Below are 19,867 nucleotides of genomic sequence, written 5' to 3'. Positions count from 1 at the left end.
ATAAGATTCTAGTCCAGAGGTGGTATTCAGCCAGTTCTGACAGGTTCTGGAGAACCGGTAGCGGAAATTTTGAGTAGTTCAGAGAACCAGCAAATACCACCTCTGACTGGCCCTGCCCCCATCTCTTCTCTGCCTCCCATTGAGTACCAGCTAATCGACTGGGTCTTCTTTGGTTGCCCTGCATGGGAGAACGGAGCTGGAAAGCAGGTTAGTGGGGTGGGGAGGGAATGGAGATTTTGCAGTAACCTTCCCCTGCCACACCCACCAAGCCATGCCCATCAAGCTCACCACGTCCACCAAGCCATACCCATCAAGCTCACTACGTCCACCAAGCCACGCCCATAGAACCAGTAGTAAAATTTGAATGCCATCACTGTTCTAGTCCTCAATAATTTTCAGTACTCAGCCTAGTCAACTCAATTTCCATCTAGCTCTCTCTAAATAGGTAAGTCATCACTTGGAGGCAGTGAGTGGCTCTACGCCCATCCTGGTACAGACTGGATGATTTCCCCCTGCTTTTCAGTCAAAACTCAGGTGTCCTTTTCTACCTGGTTGCGTGTTTTGTGGGACTTCTGTAGTGCCACCCGCCACTGATCATACATTTTGATGCTCAAATTGGCACAAGTCCCGTGTTTCCGCATCCATCCAAAGAACTGCTTGAGCTCTCGCCGTAGCGTATTGTTGTGTTCTCCATTCTTGGGTTCACAAACTCCCGGGGTCCGTCCTGAAAGAGAGGAAGCGAAGACTGACAAGGGATATTCTGCCAGGGGTGAAGGGAATAACAAAACTCTTAACCTTTGAATGCTAGAGGAGAAAGAAGAGGAAAAGGTGAAGAAGAGGAGGAGAGGAGGAAGAAGAGAAGAACACAAGAAGAAAAGGGAGAGGAAGAAGAAGAGGAGAAGGAGAAAAAAGGAAGAAAAGAGGAGAAAACAAAGCAAAGAAAAAGGAGAGGAAGCAGAGAAGAAGAGGATGGGAGGAAGCAGAGGAGAGGAAGAAGACAAGGAAAAGGAGAAGAAGAAGACAAGAAGGAGGAGACAAAGAGAAGAAAAAGATGAGGGTGGGAAGAAGAGGGGAAAGGAAGAAGAGAAGGAGAAAAAAGGAAAAGAGGAGAAAACAAAGCAAAGAAAAAGGAGAGGAAGCAGAGAAGATGATGAGAGGAAGCAGAGAAGAGGAGGAGGAGAGGAAGAAGAAAAGAGAAAAAAGAAGGGGAGGAGGACGAGAGGAGGAAGAGGGTTCTGCTGGATCAAAAAAGTTTTATTTAGCAAAAAAAACCCAACCCATTATTTAGCCCAGCTTCCTTTCCATTTCCTGCAACAACCAATCAGATGCCTCTACAAAGCCTACAGAAAAGGTATAAACCAGCTTACCAACCTACTCACGTTCTCTGCCCCATCAGTATCAATCAATTGCAATCAATTTGCAGAAGAGTACTGCTATGCAGGAAGAATAGCACAGTTGCTAGGAGTAAATTTATACACTAAGTTGTACACATTTAATAAATAACTAAATAGACCCCATAAGAGGAGGCCACCTGGATCTAAACATCCAACTGTACAGCTGCTTCCAGATGATACACAGGTGCCTTTGAAAGGTGTCAGCATGTAGTCTAGAGGCAATAATGATGTCTTTTTTGGGCTACGGGCCAGCTACTGGTATTTAGTTGCCAGCTCCCTCAAATTATTAAAATCTGCAGGGGGAACCACAGAGAGGGTCAAGGTGACTACACAACTAAGTGTTCTTTATATGTGTGGAACATATTGTATCCATTTGAGGCAGTGTTTCTCAATCTTTCAGATGTGTGGACTTCAACTCCCAGAATTCCCCAACCAACCAGAGTTGAGAAACTGTATCTAGTGTGTGGTATGTTGAAAGGCTGTTTTAAACCATTGTTTGCAAGCCATCTCACTTCCCAAGTTTAAGCCAAGTATAACTGTATCAAAATAAAAATTTAGCAAAAGATTTTACGGGCAACCTCAGAAGCTCCACTATTTTTTCCACGAGGAGAAATCCACCTGTGCTTTGCCTGTTTCATTCCCATATTTTTTTTAAAAAAAAGCATTGCATGCTTTCATTTATCTCTCCAATATCCTCCTGAAATCATCTCAATTATTCTTCAGCACGCACAATTTATCCTTGATCCAAGCTTAGTAACTGAGTCATCCAGACAAAGATAAATCTGATGAACATGGGGAATTAAGTATGTGTTCTCTTCAGGAAAACTGGCGGAGCCTCCCTCACTCCTTCCTTCCTGCCCTCCCCCGCCATCAGGTATCCTAAGAGCCAGGAGGAGAGGAGATGAATGATATGTGTGAAGGCTTGGGAAGAATTGGAGGAGTTTGGGCAGCATTTGAGGTCCAAGTGTTTGTGGACTTCTCAGCTGGCTTTGAAACAAGAAACTCAACTCAGGTGCAGGGCAACCGTAGGATCCAAGTCTCTTGGTTGGAGGCCCAAATCTACTTCTGACACAGAATTGGATTCTTAGGGTGTCTACTCAGGTTTCTGGGAAGAGGAACGTGACAGGAGCTCTGAGCTTCAAGTTGGAAGGACGTCCAAGAAGGCCACCAAGAGAAAACCAAGAAAGCAAGCACCTGGCAAAGGAGTAGGAGCTTTACTTAGGGCAGGGGTAGGGAAACCTGGCTCTTTTATCACTTATGGACTTCAACTCCCAGAATTCCTGAGGGAGCCATAAAAGGTTCCCCATCCCTGGCCTACTGGTTTTTCAGTTGTGGGGGAAATCAATTTTTGACTTGAATGGGACTGTTTAATATACATTAATATAGAATATGTCCTGCATTTGTATATTAAACAGTCCCATTCAAGTCAAAAATTGATTTCCCACAACTGAAAAACCAGTAGGCCAGGGATGGGGAACCTTTATGGCTCCCTCGGAATTCTGGGAGTTGAAGTCCATAAAGTGATAAAAGAGCCAGGCTTCCCTACCCCTGTCTTAGGGGATTTCCGGTGCTCCCTGTGGTGACCAGACCACTAGCCAGTAAAACAGAACAACACAATAGGAAGACCTAGTTTCCAACTGCAACTTTGAGGTAATTTCAGCCCCAAAGCCACTGTGGTTCAGACGTGGAGGTGCTGAAATTTCAGTCACAGAATCCAGATGGGTGATTTTGGGACAGGTCCTTTCTCCCTTTACTTTACCTTTTACCTTTCTCCCAGCCCTAGGCTCGGGATCCAAAAAAGCAATGTCCATCCATCAATCTGCATTGAACTAATTTGCTAAGCTGTGGTATATACTCCGCAATGGACTGGTTGGGGTTGATCATCATCACAAATTGTGCTTTAGCTGGAGGAACATATTATTCCACTGTATCTTTTTCAGAATAGAGTTGGTAGGGACTTTGGAGGTCTTCTAGTCCAGCCCCTATTCAAGCAGGAGACTCTTCAGGGGTATCCAACCTTGGCAATTTAAGACTTGTGGACTTCAACTCCCAGAGTTCCTCAGCCAGCTTTGCTGGCTGAGGAACTCTGGGAGTTGAAGTCCACAAGTCTTAAAATTGCCAAGGTTGGACACCCCTGCTCTATATCATTTCAGGCAAATGGCTGCCCAACCTCTTCTTAAAAACTTCCAGTGTTGGAGCATCCACAACTCCTGGAGAAAAGCTGTTCCACTGATTAACTGTTCTCACTGTCAGGAAATTTCTTCTTAGTTCTAGGCCCGTGATGGCGAACCTATGGTATGTGTGCCACAGGTGGCATGCAGAGCCATTTGTGCGGGCACGCGAGCCCCAGCCAAAACTACCTACACTGCGCATGCGCGCACCTCCCAGATGGTTTTCGGCCTCCCAGAGGCTTGAGGGAAGCCTCTGCAGCCTTTGGAGGCCGAAAAAAAGGCCCGTTTTGTCATTTCTGGTACTTCTGGTTTTGTCACTTCTGGTATTTGGCCTCCAAAGGCTGCAGAGACTTCACTCGAGCCTCTGGGAGGCCGAAAAAGGCCTCAAACAGGCCAAAACTCAGCTGGGAGGTGCACACATGCACAGTGCAGGTAACGGGGTGGCAGGGTGTGTGTGTGTGTGTGTTGCGTGCACATGTGTGTGGGGGCACATTGCATTGTGGCTGCCAGCACACACGCGTGCTTTCAGCACACCACAACAAAAAGGTTCGCCATCACTGTTCTAGGCTGTTTGTCTATGGAGATTCTCAGTCATCCAGGTCATGATTGTCCCCAAAGGTGCTTATTCAAGAGGAAACTGGTTTTTCTTTCATGAACGCACAGCACAACGTAGGAGAACAAACCCATCAGGACAAGATTCAGCAGTCCATCTGCATTTAAAAGACAGAGTCCACCTTTTGGACAGAGAGGACCACTGGTTTGAAAGAGGGGTCAAAGAGGTCTATGTCAAAATTGAACATCCCTCTCTCAACAGAGGGGGGGAAAATACAACATCATCTATCTTCAATCTACAACACAGCTCTTTCAACAGTTCCACACCCATTTGCACCACTCAGGGAAACCTCCAGGTGGCCTTAACGACCTGCTAAAAGAATGCAAATGACCAGCAGTCTGCAAGGAGTATAAATCCTTCCATTCCCCATCATCCAGTCAGAGCTGAAAAAGCTTCTTGGATGAGAATCGAAAGATCGTCAAAGAAAAAAAAAACATAAAGTCCAGTTGCCTCTTGAAAAAGCACCTTTGGATTCTAGGCCACTTAGAAAACACCAGCCCGCTTTTTGCCAAAGGCAAGAATGGAAAATTGGTCCTATTCACCATTCCGAGGTGTGGAGGCTGCTGTTGGGTTGCTCCAATCACTCCAAATGCCAGCTTTCTTTGAACCGTAGATTCCGACTGGATTGCAACGGACTTGGACGAAATACACCGTCCCAGGCCTTAGGCCTGCCAGGCGGCATGACGTCTGGTTGCTAACATTGTCGACAACCTGTCACAAGAAAGAGAAATATAAAATATTTAGTTTTTAAGCGAGACCTGGTTCTTCCATCCACCGAAATGCCAACTTTGGACGTAATTATATAGAAATAGAAAATTCTCAAGGTTAGGGGGGGGAAGCGATAAATGCTTTAAAAAAAAACCACTAGAAATCTTCTGCAGATTTTTTTGCTGAAAGGAGAAAATGCTGAATTGATGATTTATGGATTTGGGGGCTACAAAAGGGTTAAAAGGGAAGGGAAAGTACAAAGTAAGAGAGGAAAAAAGAGGAAAGAATAAGATGGTTACTGGATAGAAAAGAGGGTGGAAGTTCTAATCTTTTACTATTTTTTTTTCTGTTTCTTTCACTTTTCTTAATTTTTTGTTATCTTAAGAAAACATTTTCCCGAAGAAAATACCTTATTTTTTCCTATCTTTTAATGTTTTGATACTTTTATTATATAATTGATTAATTAATTAAATTATAAATGGGAAACGTTCACTGATGCAGAAGAGCGTATGTTCTCTCATGCCCAGGACCATAATATGAATATGGACACTCAGATTTTTTGAAAAATTGCACCAAACGTTTTGAGAGTTTAGGGCATCTAGAAACAGCAAACGATTTTTATGATTCTTAATCCTTTTGCACATAAGGGTGGATTGGATCTGAGGGGAGGAGAAAACTTTGATCAGGGGAAAGCCGTCACAACGTGGCTTGTAAAAGGGGCCTGGTTTTTCTGGAGGACAGACATCTGTCAGAAGTCTGAAATATGGACCTGACTAAAACTGTAAAAAGTCCAGCTATAAAAAGAGATGAAAGTAATATAAAAGATGAAAGAAAGAATACAAAAGAACATAACTAAGAGAGGTTTTGCAGTGTTTTTCTACCTTGGCAACTTTTAAGGCGTGTGGACTTCAACTCCCAGAATTGCCTAGCTTAGCATGGCTAGCTGGGAATTCTGGGAGTTGAAAACCATCCATTTAAAAAAAACTGCCAAGGTTGAGGAAAAACTGCACTAAGGCAGGGTTTTGTTTTAGCCAGCTTTGACTAATCACAATGGAAAGTGTGTACAATATGCTAAGGCCAACAGAGGTGATATTCAGCAGGTTCTGACCAGTTCTGGAGAAACAGTAGCAGAAATTTTGAATTGTTTGGAGAACCAGCAAATACCACCTTTGACTGGCCCCGCCCCCATCTATTCTCCGCCTCCTGAGTCCCAGCTGATTGGCTGGGTCTTCTTTGGTTGCCCTGCACAGGAGAACGGAGCTGGAAAGCAGGTTAGTGGGGTGGGGAAGGAATGGGATTTTGCAGTATCCTTCCCCTGCCGTATCCACCAAGCCATACCCAGTAAGTCACGCTCACAGAACCTGTAGTAAAAAAATTTGAATCTCACCACTGAAGGCCAAGTCAAACACAGGTAGGTCTCAAGTTACGACCAGTCGCTTAGCAACTGTTTGAAGTTATGACAGATCCTAAAAAAGCTATTTTTGACCCAGATTTGAAGTTCCAACATCCAGGCCCCCTCCAGTGGTCACATAACTGCATTTTGGGCACCTGCATTCAGGGCCATTTGCAGTGGTCTGCAGTCATGTTAGCATGATTTACGATGTTTTTGTCAAAAACATTTACTTCCAATTTTTGATACAATTGGCCCATAATGAACTATTGGTTCCCTTAATGACCGCAGTATTCACCTAACAACTGCAGCCAAAAAAAGATTGTAAAATCAGGTCTGGTTATGTGGTGACTCATTTTAGAACCGTCACGACTTACGACCAAAATTGTGGACTCGCTTTTGGTTGTAAGTTAAGGATTACCTGCATTATGATTTAGTGGAAAGACTACCACTCAGTCTACTTGGGCTGACGTGATATCTATTCTGGGACTTTAAAAATGCCAGTTTTTTAAGAACGATAGAAAACTGGTTTCCAGTGCTTACCCATACAATTTTAGAGCAGTTACTGAATTTGATGGTGAATTTGATCTAAATTCCAGAGCCCACTTGACCACTTCTCTGGGATTTTAGCTGTTAAAAAAACTTTTGAAGATTTTTTTGATCCCTCATGCCTACAGTATTGCGATCTGATTATTTTGACCAAAAATCTTTTTTTGCTTTTAATGTCTCTCTCTCCTTCCAGTTTTGAAGTGGATCCCAGACCTTTTTTAAAAAAAATTATCCCCTTGGGGCAAGATGTTTGGCTCATAAGCAATTTTTAAAAGATCTGGTTTTTATGGATTTTTTTTTTTTTTTTACAAAACCACATTTTATTTTTGTTTATTGTGAAGCTGACATTTCACCAGAACCCCCCCCCACCTTGTTATCTTCTCAATTTTCACAGACTTTGGGATACACTTCCTCAATTTTAATCTGAGTACAAGTGAATTTGTCACATCTGCTCAGATCAGCAATAATTTTCCTTTCCAGGCTTCCTCCCCCTTTCCTTAATCTTTAGGCCAAGTTGCTATACAGCTGGGGAACATAGAAACTTTTAACTAAAAGTCTGGTGGAAGATTAGAAGCCAATATATGACTTTATCCATTCTAACTTGAGCTTCTTTTTTTATTGTAAAGCAGTTTACTGTTTTCAAAAGCAGCTTATGCATTAATCCCAGTTCTACATTTTTCTTGTAATTACTGTATTGTTTCCATTGTATGTTTCCAATTAGCTCTCTTTCTGTAATGTGCTTTTATTTTTCTTCGACTATTTGTTTATTACATTTTTATCCTGCCCCTATCTCAAGACTTTGGACAATTGGCAGTACAAAACAAGATTTAAAAAATATAATTAATAAATGCATGGCCCGTATTTCCTAAACACCAGGAAATAAATACTTCATGTAAACAAAACAGATCAATAGCCCAAACCTGGCTCTTTTAGTGTTGTTTTTCAAATCTCTAGCAAAACAAAATTGTTTTAAACAACATTTTAAAAATAAATACGGGCAATCCGGTGTTGGGATTCAAATTTTTTTACTACCAGTTCTGTGGGCGTGGCTTGGTGGGCATGGTGTGGCTTGGTGGGTGTGGCAGGGGAAGGATACTGCAAAATCTCCATTCCCTCCCCACTCCTGGGGGAAGGTGACTGCAAAATCCCCATTGCTTCCTCACCCCACTAACCTGCTTTCCAGCTCCGTTCTCCTGTGCAAGGCAACCAAAGAAGACCCAGCCAATCAGCTGGGACTCGGGAGGCAGAAAATAGAGGGGGGCGGGGCCACTCAGAGGTGGTATTTGCCGGTTCCCCGAACTACTCAAAATTTCCGTTACCGGTTCTCCAGAACTGGTCAGAACCTGCTGAATACCACCTCTGGAGCAATCAGATTCTGTACAGAATGAGTGTTTAAAACAAGGAAGACTATACTGGACAGGCAGATTTTACTGACAAAGGTGACTTACACACTTCTGACACAAGATGTCATGATGATGTCATGATGATGAGATGGGATCTCAATCAGTCATCCTCCATCTTTACTTTTTCGATACCACCACCCTCCGGACACCCTATCAAGTGCCTATCTCCCAAATTCAATTCCTGGTTTTTGCTGTGATTTAAGGAATTCATCCTCCTTCTCTTAAGAAGGTCCATCTAGCGGGACCAAGAAGAAGGGTCGTCTCTGTGGTGGCTCCCGTCCCTATGGAATATCATCTCTGTGGAAATACAATTGGACCCCATTTTGACCCCCTTTCGCAAGATCCCGAAGGCCTGGTTTTGCCAGCGAGCCTGCGGACCCTAGAGATGGAGCCCATAAATGGCTTATTTGTTTGTTGTTGCCAGTGAGATGGGGGTTTATTGCTTTTTTATTGTTTTTATATTGGGTTTTTATCTTACTAAGCCCCCTTGAGTCACCAAGAGTGAGTTAGGAGGTATTATAAATGTTCTTAAACAAAATAACATACATTCTATAAACTATATTGCATCTTGCTCTCTGTGACTAAGACACACTCTGCTGATTATTTTCCTAATATTCTTATTGAAAACTAAAAATCCATCAGCCATTTTAGGAGACATGCCTTTAGTCTTTATCTCGTTTCTTTCCAATAAGCTGTATTAAGTCTAGCCACACTTACTTTTAACAGTAGGAGCTCAACTCATAAAATGTATCAAGGTACATGGCCTAAGGACAGGATAATCAGCCAGTTGAAACACGCACTTTTAACACGCGCTTCTGAAGGCAAACAAGTTGGCTCTGAAATGTTTGTTACTTAAACTTCAGATATAAGTTAGAGCTTCATCTGTACTTACAACTGCTATGAAGAATATTGCAAGCCACTTTTTTGTATCTTTTTTTCTTTCTTTTCTATTTTTCTTCAGCTTTTCTTTTTTTGACCAGGCCTTGCACTTATGACCATGGTAGCATCCATACAGTCACCTGATCCAAATATGGGCATTTAGCCTAAATCATAAACACTGGCCTGTATTTATGATGTTGCTACATCCCATGGTCATGTTATCACCATTTGTGACCTTTCTGTTGTGGCCCGCCAGTGACCAGAGGAGCTGGCGGAAGACACGGACAGTGAGGAGGTTGGGGAGGAACATGGACCAGTCCTGGAGCCTGGCGAAGGCTCTGATGAGTGCTCTGCATCGAAGGACTCATCATGGGGCCAGGGCCATCTGACAGTTATCAGCTGCCTTCAGAGTCAGAGATCAGTGGGGCAGAAGAATAGCTGGAGCCTGTTCCTGATGTGCGCATGTGCAGAGCTGCCAGGAGAAGGGAAGTTAAGGAACAAGGGTCGACTCAGGAGTAAAGGCAAAGGTGGACAATGAATGGCTCCTCCCATAGGGAATAAATAGGAGCGAAATGGGAGTGGTGTTTGCAGGAGACAATTAGTTCACTTAATCAGTGTAAAGATTTGTTCGTGACTCTCAAAAGATTCCTTGCCAAGTATTTTCTTGTACAGCGTTGCGCTTGGAAGCTATCGGCCTGGCAACTCTCCAAGCCTGATAAGGTCTGTGGCTGCAATTCACCCTTGAAAGACTGTTTGCTGGGACTTTGCTGGATATGAATGATAGGAATTCACATTAGCCTAATAAAAAGGGGTTCTGTAGGGACAAGGAGTCTGCTTCATGATTTTATAAAGCCTAGGTCAGAACACTCCCCAGCCAGCTTCAAGAAGCAAGTCAATAGGGGAAGCTAAATTTGCTTAACAACCACATGATTCACTTAACAACTGAAGTGATTTGTTTAACAACTGTGGCAAAAGGAGTCATAAAATCGAGTGTGGCTCAATTATCAAACTGTCTGGCTTAACAATGCAGTTGTTAACAAATTCTGGTCCCAGTTGTGGTACAGATAGTCCTTCCCTTATGATCCCCAAACTGAGCCCCCAATTTTTTGAGCTAAATGAGACATTTTGTTAAGTCAGTTTTTCCCCATTTTACAATTTTTCTTGCCACAGATGCTAAGTGAATCCTTGTAGTTAAGTTAGTGACATGGTTGTTAAGTGAATCTGGCTTCCCCATAGACTTTGCTTGTCAGAAGGTTGCAAAGGGGGATTACATGACCCCAGGGTAACCGTCATAAATATGAACCAGTGGCCAAGCATCCCAATTCTGGTCATGTGACCATGCAAATGTGAACAACAGTCATTTTTGAGTGCCACTGTAACTTCAGACCGTCGCTAAAATAAATAGTTGTAAGTCAAGGAGTACCTGTACTAACCTGAGACTACCTTGAGTCTCCAAGCCCCCAAATTTGGTGTCAGCTTTGGAAGCCATATTAGCACCAGACGCTTCCACACTGCCACATTCTTGAGCCTGGGAAAATGGGAGGGGGGAAATTTCTTGGAGTGTATGTGGTTAAACATAATAGCATTCTTCTTCTAAGTCAAGGTCATGTTATTTCTGCACCTGGGGGAGAGGACGTCTCAAGTTGGGACGGATGGTGATTGGGGCCTGTGATGCGATGATGGGTGCAGGGGGTGTGTGGATTTATATATGTTTTAACTTATTGCAAGGAAACCTGGAACTTTCAGATTCGGGATTTCCCAGATGTGCCAGTTTACTACCCAAATAAAAAAAAGAACTTTTGAGAGGATGTCTGTCTCGGAGTTATTTATTGGAAGGTTTTCTGGAACGCTGACATTTGAACCAGATGTCCATGTGGATGCAGCCCCAGCACGTTGCAGTTCCTGATTACTCCGGCTGATGCTTGCCCTGCTGCAGAATAAATATCATACCCTGTTAAGGAGACTCACCTTCCATTCCGAACTGTCCTCAACCCGGTACTGGATCTGATATTTGGCTTGGAAGAGGAAATCCTTAAGAGCAGGAGGCGCACTCCACCTCACGCTGAGCTGGTCTTCCAGGTCTCCCACTCGGCTCACGTGGACATCCGAGGGTGGGTCAGTTGTGACTATCGAACAGGGACAAGTGGGGACAAGTCAAGAACTTAAAATCAAGATTAAGATTTAAAAGGAACTGGAGGAAGCATGGCAAAATGCATCAGTCATGCTAGTTATCTCCTATTTGGGTTGCCTGCAGGAGTGATTGATTTTTTTTTGTGCATGCTGTAAACAGACTAAACTCCAGAAATCAGTTTAAAAAAACATAGAAAATCATAGTCACGTGACCCTGGGACTCTGTAGATATTCATAAAGGTGAGCCGGTTGCTAGGCGCCCAAAATGTAATCACATGACCGCAGGATGTATGTGTGTGTGTGTGTGTGTGTGTGTGTGTTGAGATCCACCTGTGAAAATTAATGGCTTGAGACTAACAAATGGGGCTGTGGAGGATATTGACTGCTACCAGAAGAATTTTACACCCTCATTCTGGCACAAAAGGGTGGCATGGTGGCTCAGTAGTTAAAACGCTAGGCTTGTTGGCTGGAAAGCCAGGCAGCCCAGGTTCGAGCCCTGGGTGCCACATGATGTGGTGAGCTGCCATTCTCGTCCCGGCTCCCACCAACCTAGCAGTTCAAAAGCATGCAAATACAAATAGATAAATAGGCATCACTTTGGTAGGAGAGTAACAGCGCTCCGTGATGTCATGCTGGCCACATGACCGTGGAAATGTCTTCGGGTACTGCTGATTCAATGGCCTTGAAATGGAGATGAGCACTGGTAGCATTCAAAGCTACAGAAGCTGAAACTTTTGTACAACTTTTGAAATTGTCAAGGGACACATGGAATTAGCCCTGATAGCGTCATAGAGAAGAGCAACCAGGATGATTAGGGGACTGCAGACTAAAACATATGACGAACAGTTACAGGAACTGGGCATGGCTAGACTAGTGAAGAGAAGGACCAGGGGAGACATGAGAGCAGTCTTCCAATATTTGAGGGGCTGCCACAGAGAGGAAGGGGGTCAAGCTATTCTCCAAGGCACCTGAAGGCCAGAAAAGGAATAATGGATGGGAAACTGAACAAGGAGAGATTCAACCTGGAAATAAGGAGAAACTTTCTGACAGTGAGAACAATCAACCAATGGAATAACTTGCCCTCGGGAGTTGTGGGAGCATCACTTGAGACTTTCAAGAAGAGATTGGACTGTCATTTCTCAGAAATGGTGTAGGGTCTCCCGCTTAGGCAGGGGGTTGGACTAGATGACCTACAAGGTCCCTTCCAACTTTGGTTATCTGTTAGTTGACCACGGTTAGCATACAACAGCTTTGTCAACCAAATGTGAACAGTTGCCATCAAGATTTGTTGGTGAACTGTGAGGACCTTCTTACCAACATCAACAATGTCCAGCATCACCACATCAGATACAGCCATTCCAAGTCGGTTGGATGCTTCTACCCAAATTTCGTAAGGTGTGAACAGGGCTAAATCCTTGGGAATGTGGCAGGAATATGGACCGGCGGTGTGGTATTCCTGGCAGATATTGTCCCGACCATACCATCTGCAAAACAAGAGTACTTTCTGTTAGGTATAACATTGATACCAAATATGGTTTGGGTGAATAAATATATAAAACTTAGATATCATGGTTTAAGTGCTTATCACTTTAAGCAAAATGCAGCAGGCAATTAGCCGATTAAGGGTGCGGTTAGAAGTTACTATATAAGGAAGCATTAGAAGCTGGAAAGCTTACTGTAACTGTGTGCTGCTGCGACTAACTGTGTCTTGCTGTGACTAACTGTGATTACTGACTGTGAGTGCCTGTGACTGAACTGTTCTTGTTTGATACTGTTTGCTGATTTACTGCGTAATTCTACTGAATATCCAGCGTTTGTTTCTCTGGAGAGTGAAACCGGAGGAGGAGAAGATATCTTTATCGGCTGATAAAGATATTGCAAGGACTCTTAACTTGGACTATACTAGTGAGTCTTACTGGATGGAAATACTGTGAATGATTTAATGGACTGAATGACAATGCTTAAACTCTAAATGGATTAAAAACTATTTAAACTACAAACAGTGTTTGTGTTCAGTGTGTGTATACTCTGGGGCCCTTCCTGGCTTGACTACTGCTGCAATACTCTTCTAGGGGTTAATCCCCAAACCCTAACATTGGTTATGGGCCCAACAGCATAGTCTAACTAACCAGGATATAGCAGAGAGAGTTGGTGTGAGTTGCACATTACTGTAAAAACAAACTGTTTTAATTAGTTTAAAATAGTCAAAATATCTGAAGAGTAATGGCACAAGTAAATTTGTCACAACTGTCCATGATATCCAGGCTGGATGGAACAAACTATGTTTCATGGTCAATGAAATGTAGTTTACTTCTACGCAGAGAAGGTTTGTGGGACATTATAGCAAACCCACCAGATGTGAGTAGATGGGATCCTGCTGATGATGATGATAACGAAAAGTTACAAGACTTTAAACTGAAGAATGAGCAGGCTTTATGCATCATAGGACTGACTCTCTGTGATCAGCAGCTTGTCCATATTCGTGGAGAAGAAAATGCTGCAAACTGCTGGGAGAACCTCAGGAAGATTTATGTTCGGGACAGTGTAGGAGCACATATAAATCTTACACGGAAGCTTTTTCGAACGCATCTTCAGAGGAATGGAGAAGAAAATGCTGCAAACTGCTGGGAGAACCTCAGGAAGATTTATGTTCGGGACAGTGTAGGAGCACATATAAATCTTACACGGAAGCTTTTTCGAACGCATCTTCAGAGGAATGGAGATATGTTAGTTCATTTAAACTGTATGAAGAGCATTTTTCAAGATTTGCAAGAAAAAGAGCTTATATTTAATGAACTGCAACAAGTCTACATAATATTATCTTCATTAGATCAAAGCTATGATGACTATGTAACTTCGTTGGAAGTATTGCCAAAAGAAAGCCTCTCATTAACCGAGATTACAGGCAGGCTACTAGAAGAAGCCAGAAGAAGGCGTGAGCGTGACGAGCTGAGAGAAGATAAGAAAGAAGAGAAATTATCTTCAAAGCTTGAAAGAAACCAGCAAAGCAAAGTAAAGCACCCGGAAGAAGAGAATTTTATCTTCGACGGCATACACAATTAAAAAGTGTTTTAATTGTGGAGGCAGAGGACATTTGGCAAGATTCTGCAAAAAGAGAAAAAGCCAGAATGTAAAAAAGCCAAAGAAAGCATTTGAACTAGCCACGTTTAGCAACTCTGATGTGAAGAATAATCTATGGGTGGTTGACAGTGGCGCATCCCACTGCATCACAAGAGATAAGACAAAATTTATAAAAATGTCTACAAGTTCTCAACATATATCACTTGCCAACGGCTTGAACCTGAAAGCGAAAGGTCAAGGTTTTGCACGTTGTCCGTACATAAACCAGGATATAAAAATGTTGTATGTAGCGCAACTAAAGTTTAATTTGCTTTCAGTAAGGGTATTAGATAAATTAGGTTATGTAATTACTTTTAAGGATAATAATTGCATAATTGAAAAAGATAACAAAAGGGTAACTGCAGCTTTAAATGGAACATTATATGTATTAGATAATAGTAAGAAAGGGGAGGCTCAAACTGTATTTAATAATATAAAACCTCATAATGAATGTATCCATTTATTGCATAGGCGTTTGGGGCATGTAAATTTTAAAATGCTAAAACGTACAGTTGAGTTATCTGAAGGAATAAGGTTAAAACCTTGTGATAAATATTTGCGTTGTAATGTTTGCTGTGAAGATAAGAGCAGAGTATTGCCTGCAAATAGGCTAAATGGTTTCAAAACAAAAGAACCTTTAGAAGTAGTATTTGCAGACATAATAGGTCCAAAGAAACCCAGTATGGGGGTGCTAGATATATACTGAGCATTATGGACCATTATTCTAGATATGGGTTTTGCTATTTAATGAAAAGCAAAACTGAAACATATCAACATTTTTTCAATTGGCTTAGGTTTGCTGAAAGAAAGTCTAAACGTCAACTGATAACCCTGGTGACAGATAATGGTACGGAATTTATTAATAACAAATTCCAGAACAGACTTAAGGTAGCTGGAATAGAGCATAAGAAGTCTGCTCCATACAGGCCAGAACATAACGCTTTTATTGAAAGAAGAGGCCAAACACTACAGGCAATGGTTAGAACAATGTTAAATGATTCTGGGTTACCTGATTCTTTGTGGGGGAGGCTACAATGTGTGCTAATAACATATTAAACAACGTTGTTAATACAACAACAGGTGAAATACCATTCACCAGATGGCATGGCAGGAAACCTGACCTAAGTTACCTGCACACATTTGGTGCACCAGCATGGGTGCATATTCCTACACAACTCAAAAAAAAAGGGCAACATAGAGCTAAAAGATTTTTCTTCGTTGGTTATCAGGCAAACCATAGGGCATATAGATTTTGGGAGAAAGGCACATCTAAAGTGTTATGTAGTGCTAGTGCCCAATTTCTAGAACATGAAGGATGGGAGAAATTAGAACAGGATGCCAATAAAGATATAATTATTGAATCCTATAGAAATCCCATTAGTTATCCCTGTAACTTTAAAAATAAGGTAAAGAGACAAATACAGGATGAAATAGTGCCCATAGAGGAAGAAATAGATTCAATAGCTGAACAGGATGAGGAAGATGAACAGGTAGTAGTTCAACAAAGTCCTCCTGTAAGCCCTGTAATTCCCAGAAGAACTACACGTGTAACTAGACCGCCTGATAGGTACCAGGCTAACACAGTGTGCCAGATTAATCAAGTTCCTAATTCTGTTGAAGAAATTAAAAAGTATCCTAATAAGGAAAAAGAAAGTTGGTATGCAGCAATGAATAAGGAACTGAATTCATTAAGTGATATGAAGGTGTATGAAAATGCCAAATTACCTGTAGGAAAGAAATCCATTGGCTGCAAATGGATTTTTAAGGTAAAAACAGATAAAGATGGTAATTTAATCCATAAGGCAAGGTTAGTAGCCCAAGGTTTTAGGCAGAATGCTAATGACTATGATGAGGTGTTTGCACCTAGTCTTAAGGCAGCAACCTTGAGGGCAGCTTTAGTGTGGGCAGCTAGTAAAAACTATATAGTTAACCATTTAGATGTGGAAACTGCTTACTTGCACGCCCATTAAAACATATTATTTATATGAAAAAACCTGTTGGTATTAAAAGTGAAAATAAGGATAATAATGATTGTTGGTTGTTAAAGAAAAGCCTCTATGGTCTTAAACAATCAGGCTATGAATGGAACCAGTATATTGTAAAGGAACTAGACAATATAGGATTTAAAGCTGGTTTAGCCGATCCATGTCTGTTTAAGAGGGAGACAAATGGGAAAGTATCATTATTATTACTATTCACAGATGACATTGCTTTGATAACTGAAACTAATGATGAAGCAAATAAAATAATAGCATCATTAAGAAAAAGAATAAAGATCAAGCAATTAGGGGAGATAAAGAAGTATCTCGGTTTGAATATAAAGAAAACACGGAAAGGTTTTAAGATATCTCAGGAAGATAAGATAAGCAAATTGCTAAAAGATTACAAGATGGAGCTTTGTAAGCCAGCTAAGACTCCAATGAGTCAGGAGTTTAGCAACACTGATGAACAAAGCCCTGAGTTTGATAAGGTGATTTATCAATCTTTAATTGGTAGTTTGAGTTATATTAGTAATTGGTCTAGACCAGATATTTCGTACTGCGTGAATCAGTTGGCTAGATTCAATTCTGCACCATGTGAAAGACACTGGAATGCAGCTAAGAGGATATTAAGATATCTTAAAAAGACAATGAATTATTCATTGTATTTAGAACCAAAGGGTGATTTAATTCTGAGTGCTTATGCAGATGCTAGCTTTGCATCAGAAAGAGACACTAGAAAGTCGATTTCAGGAACAGCCATAATGCTGGGTAAGACATTAATAGGCTGGAAGTCAATTAGACAACAGCATATAAGTTTGTCTACTATGGAGGCAGAATTCTCCTGTTTATCACTGTTATGTACAGAATTAATAATGTATAAACAAATGTTAATTGATATAGGTATAACTGTAGATTATCCTATAATTATACATGAAGATAATCAGGAAGCAATTCAAATGGCCACAAATATTGGAGTAAAAACAAGGAGCAAGCATACAGATCTAAGATACCTAAACGTGAGACAATCTGTAAGAAGTAAGATGATTCAGCTAGAGTACTGTATGTCGGAGGACAATTTAGCTGATAATTTTACTAAAGCCCAAGGTGCCAGTAAGCACCAAGAGAGTTGTGAAAAATATGGGGTTAGATGTAAGGTATTATATATTTATTTCACCCAAAAGGGGAGTATGTTAGGTATAACATTGATACCAAATATGGTTTGGGTGAATAAATATATAAAACTTAGATATCATGGTTTAAGTGCTTATCACTTTAAGCAAAATGCAGCAGGCAATTAGCCGATTAAGGGTGCGGTTAGAAGTTACTATATAAGGAAGCATTAGAAGCTGGAAAGCTTACTGTAACTGTGTGCTGCTGCGACTAACTGTGTCTTGCTGTGACTAACTGTGATTACTGACTGTGAGTGCCTGTGACTGAACTGTTCTTGTTTGATACTGTTTGCTGATTTACTGCGTAATTCTACTGAATATCCAGCGTTTGTTTCTCTGGAGAGTGAAACCGGAGGAGGAGAAGATATCTTTATCGGCTGATAAAGATATTGCAAGGACTCTTAACTTGGACTATACTAGTGAGTCTTACTGGATGGAAATACTGTGAATGATTTAATGGACTGAATGACAATGCTTAAACTCTAAATGGATTAAAAACTATTTAAACTACAAACAGTGTTTGTGTTCAGTGTGTGTATACTCTGGGGCCCTTCCTGGCTTGACTACTGCTGCAATACTCTTCTAGGGGTTAATCCCCAAACCCTAACACTTTCTTTTATTTATTAGATTTTTTTCTAAATCACAACTGCCTTGCTGCATTAAGTAAGTCAAGCAACAAACATTTCTAACATTCTTTCCTCCTCCTATTTTACCCACAACAACAATCCTGTGAGGTATGTTGGGCTGAGAGAGAATGACTGGCACAAGGACACCCCGCCAGCTTTTGTGGCTAAGCTGCAACCAGAACTCACAATCTCCTGGTTTCTAGGCAGCACCTTAAGCACTATACTGAACTGCTTGTTTGCGCAGCCCAGTAACTGGCATGCCAAGGCCCGGTGCCGGTCCATGGATGGGGGTGGGGGTTGGGAACCCCTGTGTGATGACCCGGGGCATGGCACAAAGGCAACACAGTCACATAAGTAAGAAGAGTCCCTTTAGTATCTCAAATTTTGCTCCCAATGTCCAGGTTACCTTCACCTGGAGAAAAAACTCTCCCAAGAACAGTCTTTAAGTGGTGGAAATTCAGTCCAAAAACAAAGTACATACAAACTGTAAATAAAAATCCACACAAACCACGCTGCAGTAATTAACTTGACAGGGCAGGAGAAGGAATTGCACACTTGAAAGGCTAGCAGAATACACACAGTTGGGAAGACGCCAGGAACCCAGATAAGCCTCGACAATACAAGATAATTCACAATTTGCTCTCAACAGTTGGCTGTGAGCAACTCCTCTTTTTATACACTGTGTTCCCAACTGCAGCTAATGAAGGGAATCAGGGCCCTTTCCTTCCCCGTAAGCCATGCAACTCATCTTGCTCCCTTCTCCGTTCCTCCCTGCGTGCCCTTGGATGAAGAGGGGGTGGCCCTGGGTCTTCCTCCAAATTTCCTCTGCCTTGCTCTACTTCTCCCCTGCTCTGCCCAGCTGGACTTTGCCCTTCCCCAGTTTCTTCCAGAACCTCCGAAGCCACACTCCCACTCCCAGTCAGCTGCTTGGCCTCCCCCTCCGAATCAGATTCCAACAGGGGCATGACAACCTGCCCTAAATCACTGCTTTTCAACCTTGGCAACGTTAAGATGTGGGGACTTCAACTCCCAGAATTCACCAGTCAGCACAGGAACCACAGTCCTATTTTGACTGATAGCAGGTCAGGAAGAATTGTCTGAAATTCAACAAGACTACAAAAGTCCATCTCATTCTGTGTCTTTTCTTCTAAAGGGCAAATCACCAACTTATCTATGCCCGTGTCATCATCCTACCTCAGCTTATATTTCAGGGAGTAATTGGTATGCAGGTGTGTCTCGCCTTCTGACCCAGGTACCCATCTGCAGGTGAGGTCTTTCAAATTCTTGGACCAGCAAGAAATGTTGGTTGGCTTTTCAGGAGGCACTGAAAGATATAAATAAATCCATAGGGCTCTATACTTGGGTACATACAAGTAGCATTTAACTCACAACAATTTAGCAACAGTTTGAAGTTACAATGGCACCGAAAAAAAGTGACTCAGAAGTGGTCCTCACTCTTACGACCATCATAGCATCTCCATGGTCATGTGATCAAAATTAGAGCACTTGGCAATTGGCATTATTTATGGTGGTTGGTGATGTGACCGCCTTTTGTGTACTAGCTGGTTTCTGACAAGTAAAGTTAATGTGGGAAACTGGATTTGCTTAATTTAAGAATTGCACTGATTCCCTTAACAACTATAGCAAAAAAGCTCATAGAATCGGGCACAACTCACTTAACAACCACTTTGCTGAACAAGGGAAATTCTGGTTCCGAGTTGAGGACAGCCTTT

General features: G+C 41.9%; 1 protein-coding gene across 1 annotated transcript in view; it reads right to left on the bottom strand.

Moving 5' to 3' along the window:
- Positions 1 to 19,867, bottom strand: part of CRLF1 (cytokine receptor like factor 1) — a 53,747-nt gene that overhangs the window by 2,562 nt on the left and 31,318 nt on the right. Inside the window, exons 3-7 of the mRNA XM_087952728.1 lie at positions 19,329 to 19,458; positions 12,552 to 12,721; positions 11,076 to 11,233; positions 4,721 to 4,889; positions 549 to 724 (exon numbers count right to left, since the gene is read on the bottom strand). Of these exons, the coding sequence (XP_087808854.1) occupies positions 549 to 724; positions 4,721 to 4,889; positions 11,076 to 11,233; positions 12,552 to 12,721; positions 19,329 to 19,458 (803 nt within the window). The remainder of the gene's footprint in view (positions 1 to 548; positions 725 to 4,720; positions 4,890 to 11,075; positions 11,234 to 12,551; positions 12,722 to 19,328; positions 19,459 to 19,867) is intronic.

Source organism: Notechis scutatus, chromosome 1 (assembly GCF_049901735.1).
Source record: "Notechis scutatus isolate UNSWTSFEM ecotype Mainland chromosome 1, rNotScu1.2, whole genome shotgun sequence".
NCBI lineage: Eukaryota > Metazoa > Chordata > Lepidosauria > Squamata > Elapidae > Notechis > Notechis scutatus.
This window is presented reverse-complemented; position numbering and strand designations above follow the sequence as displayed.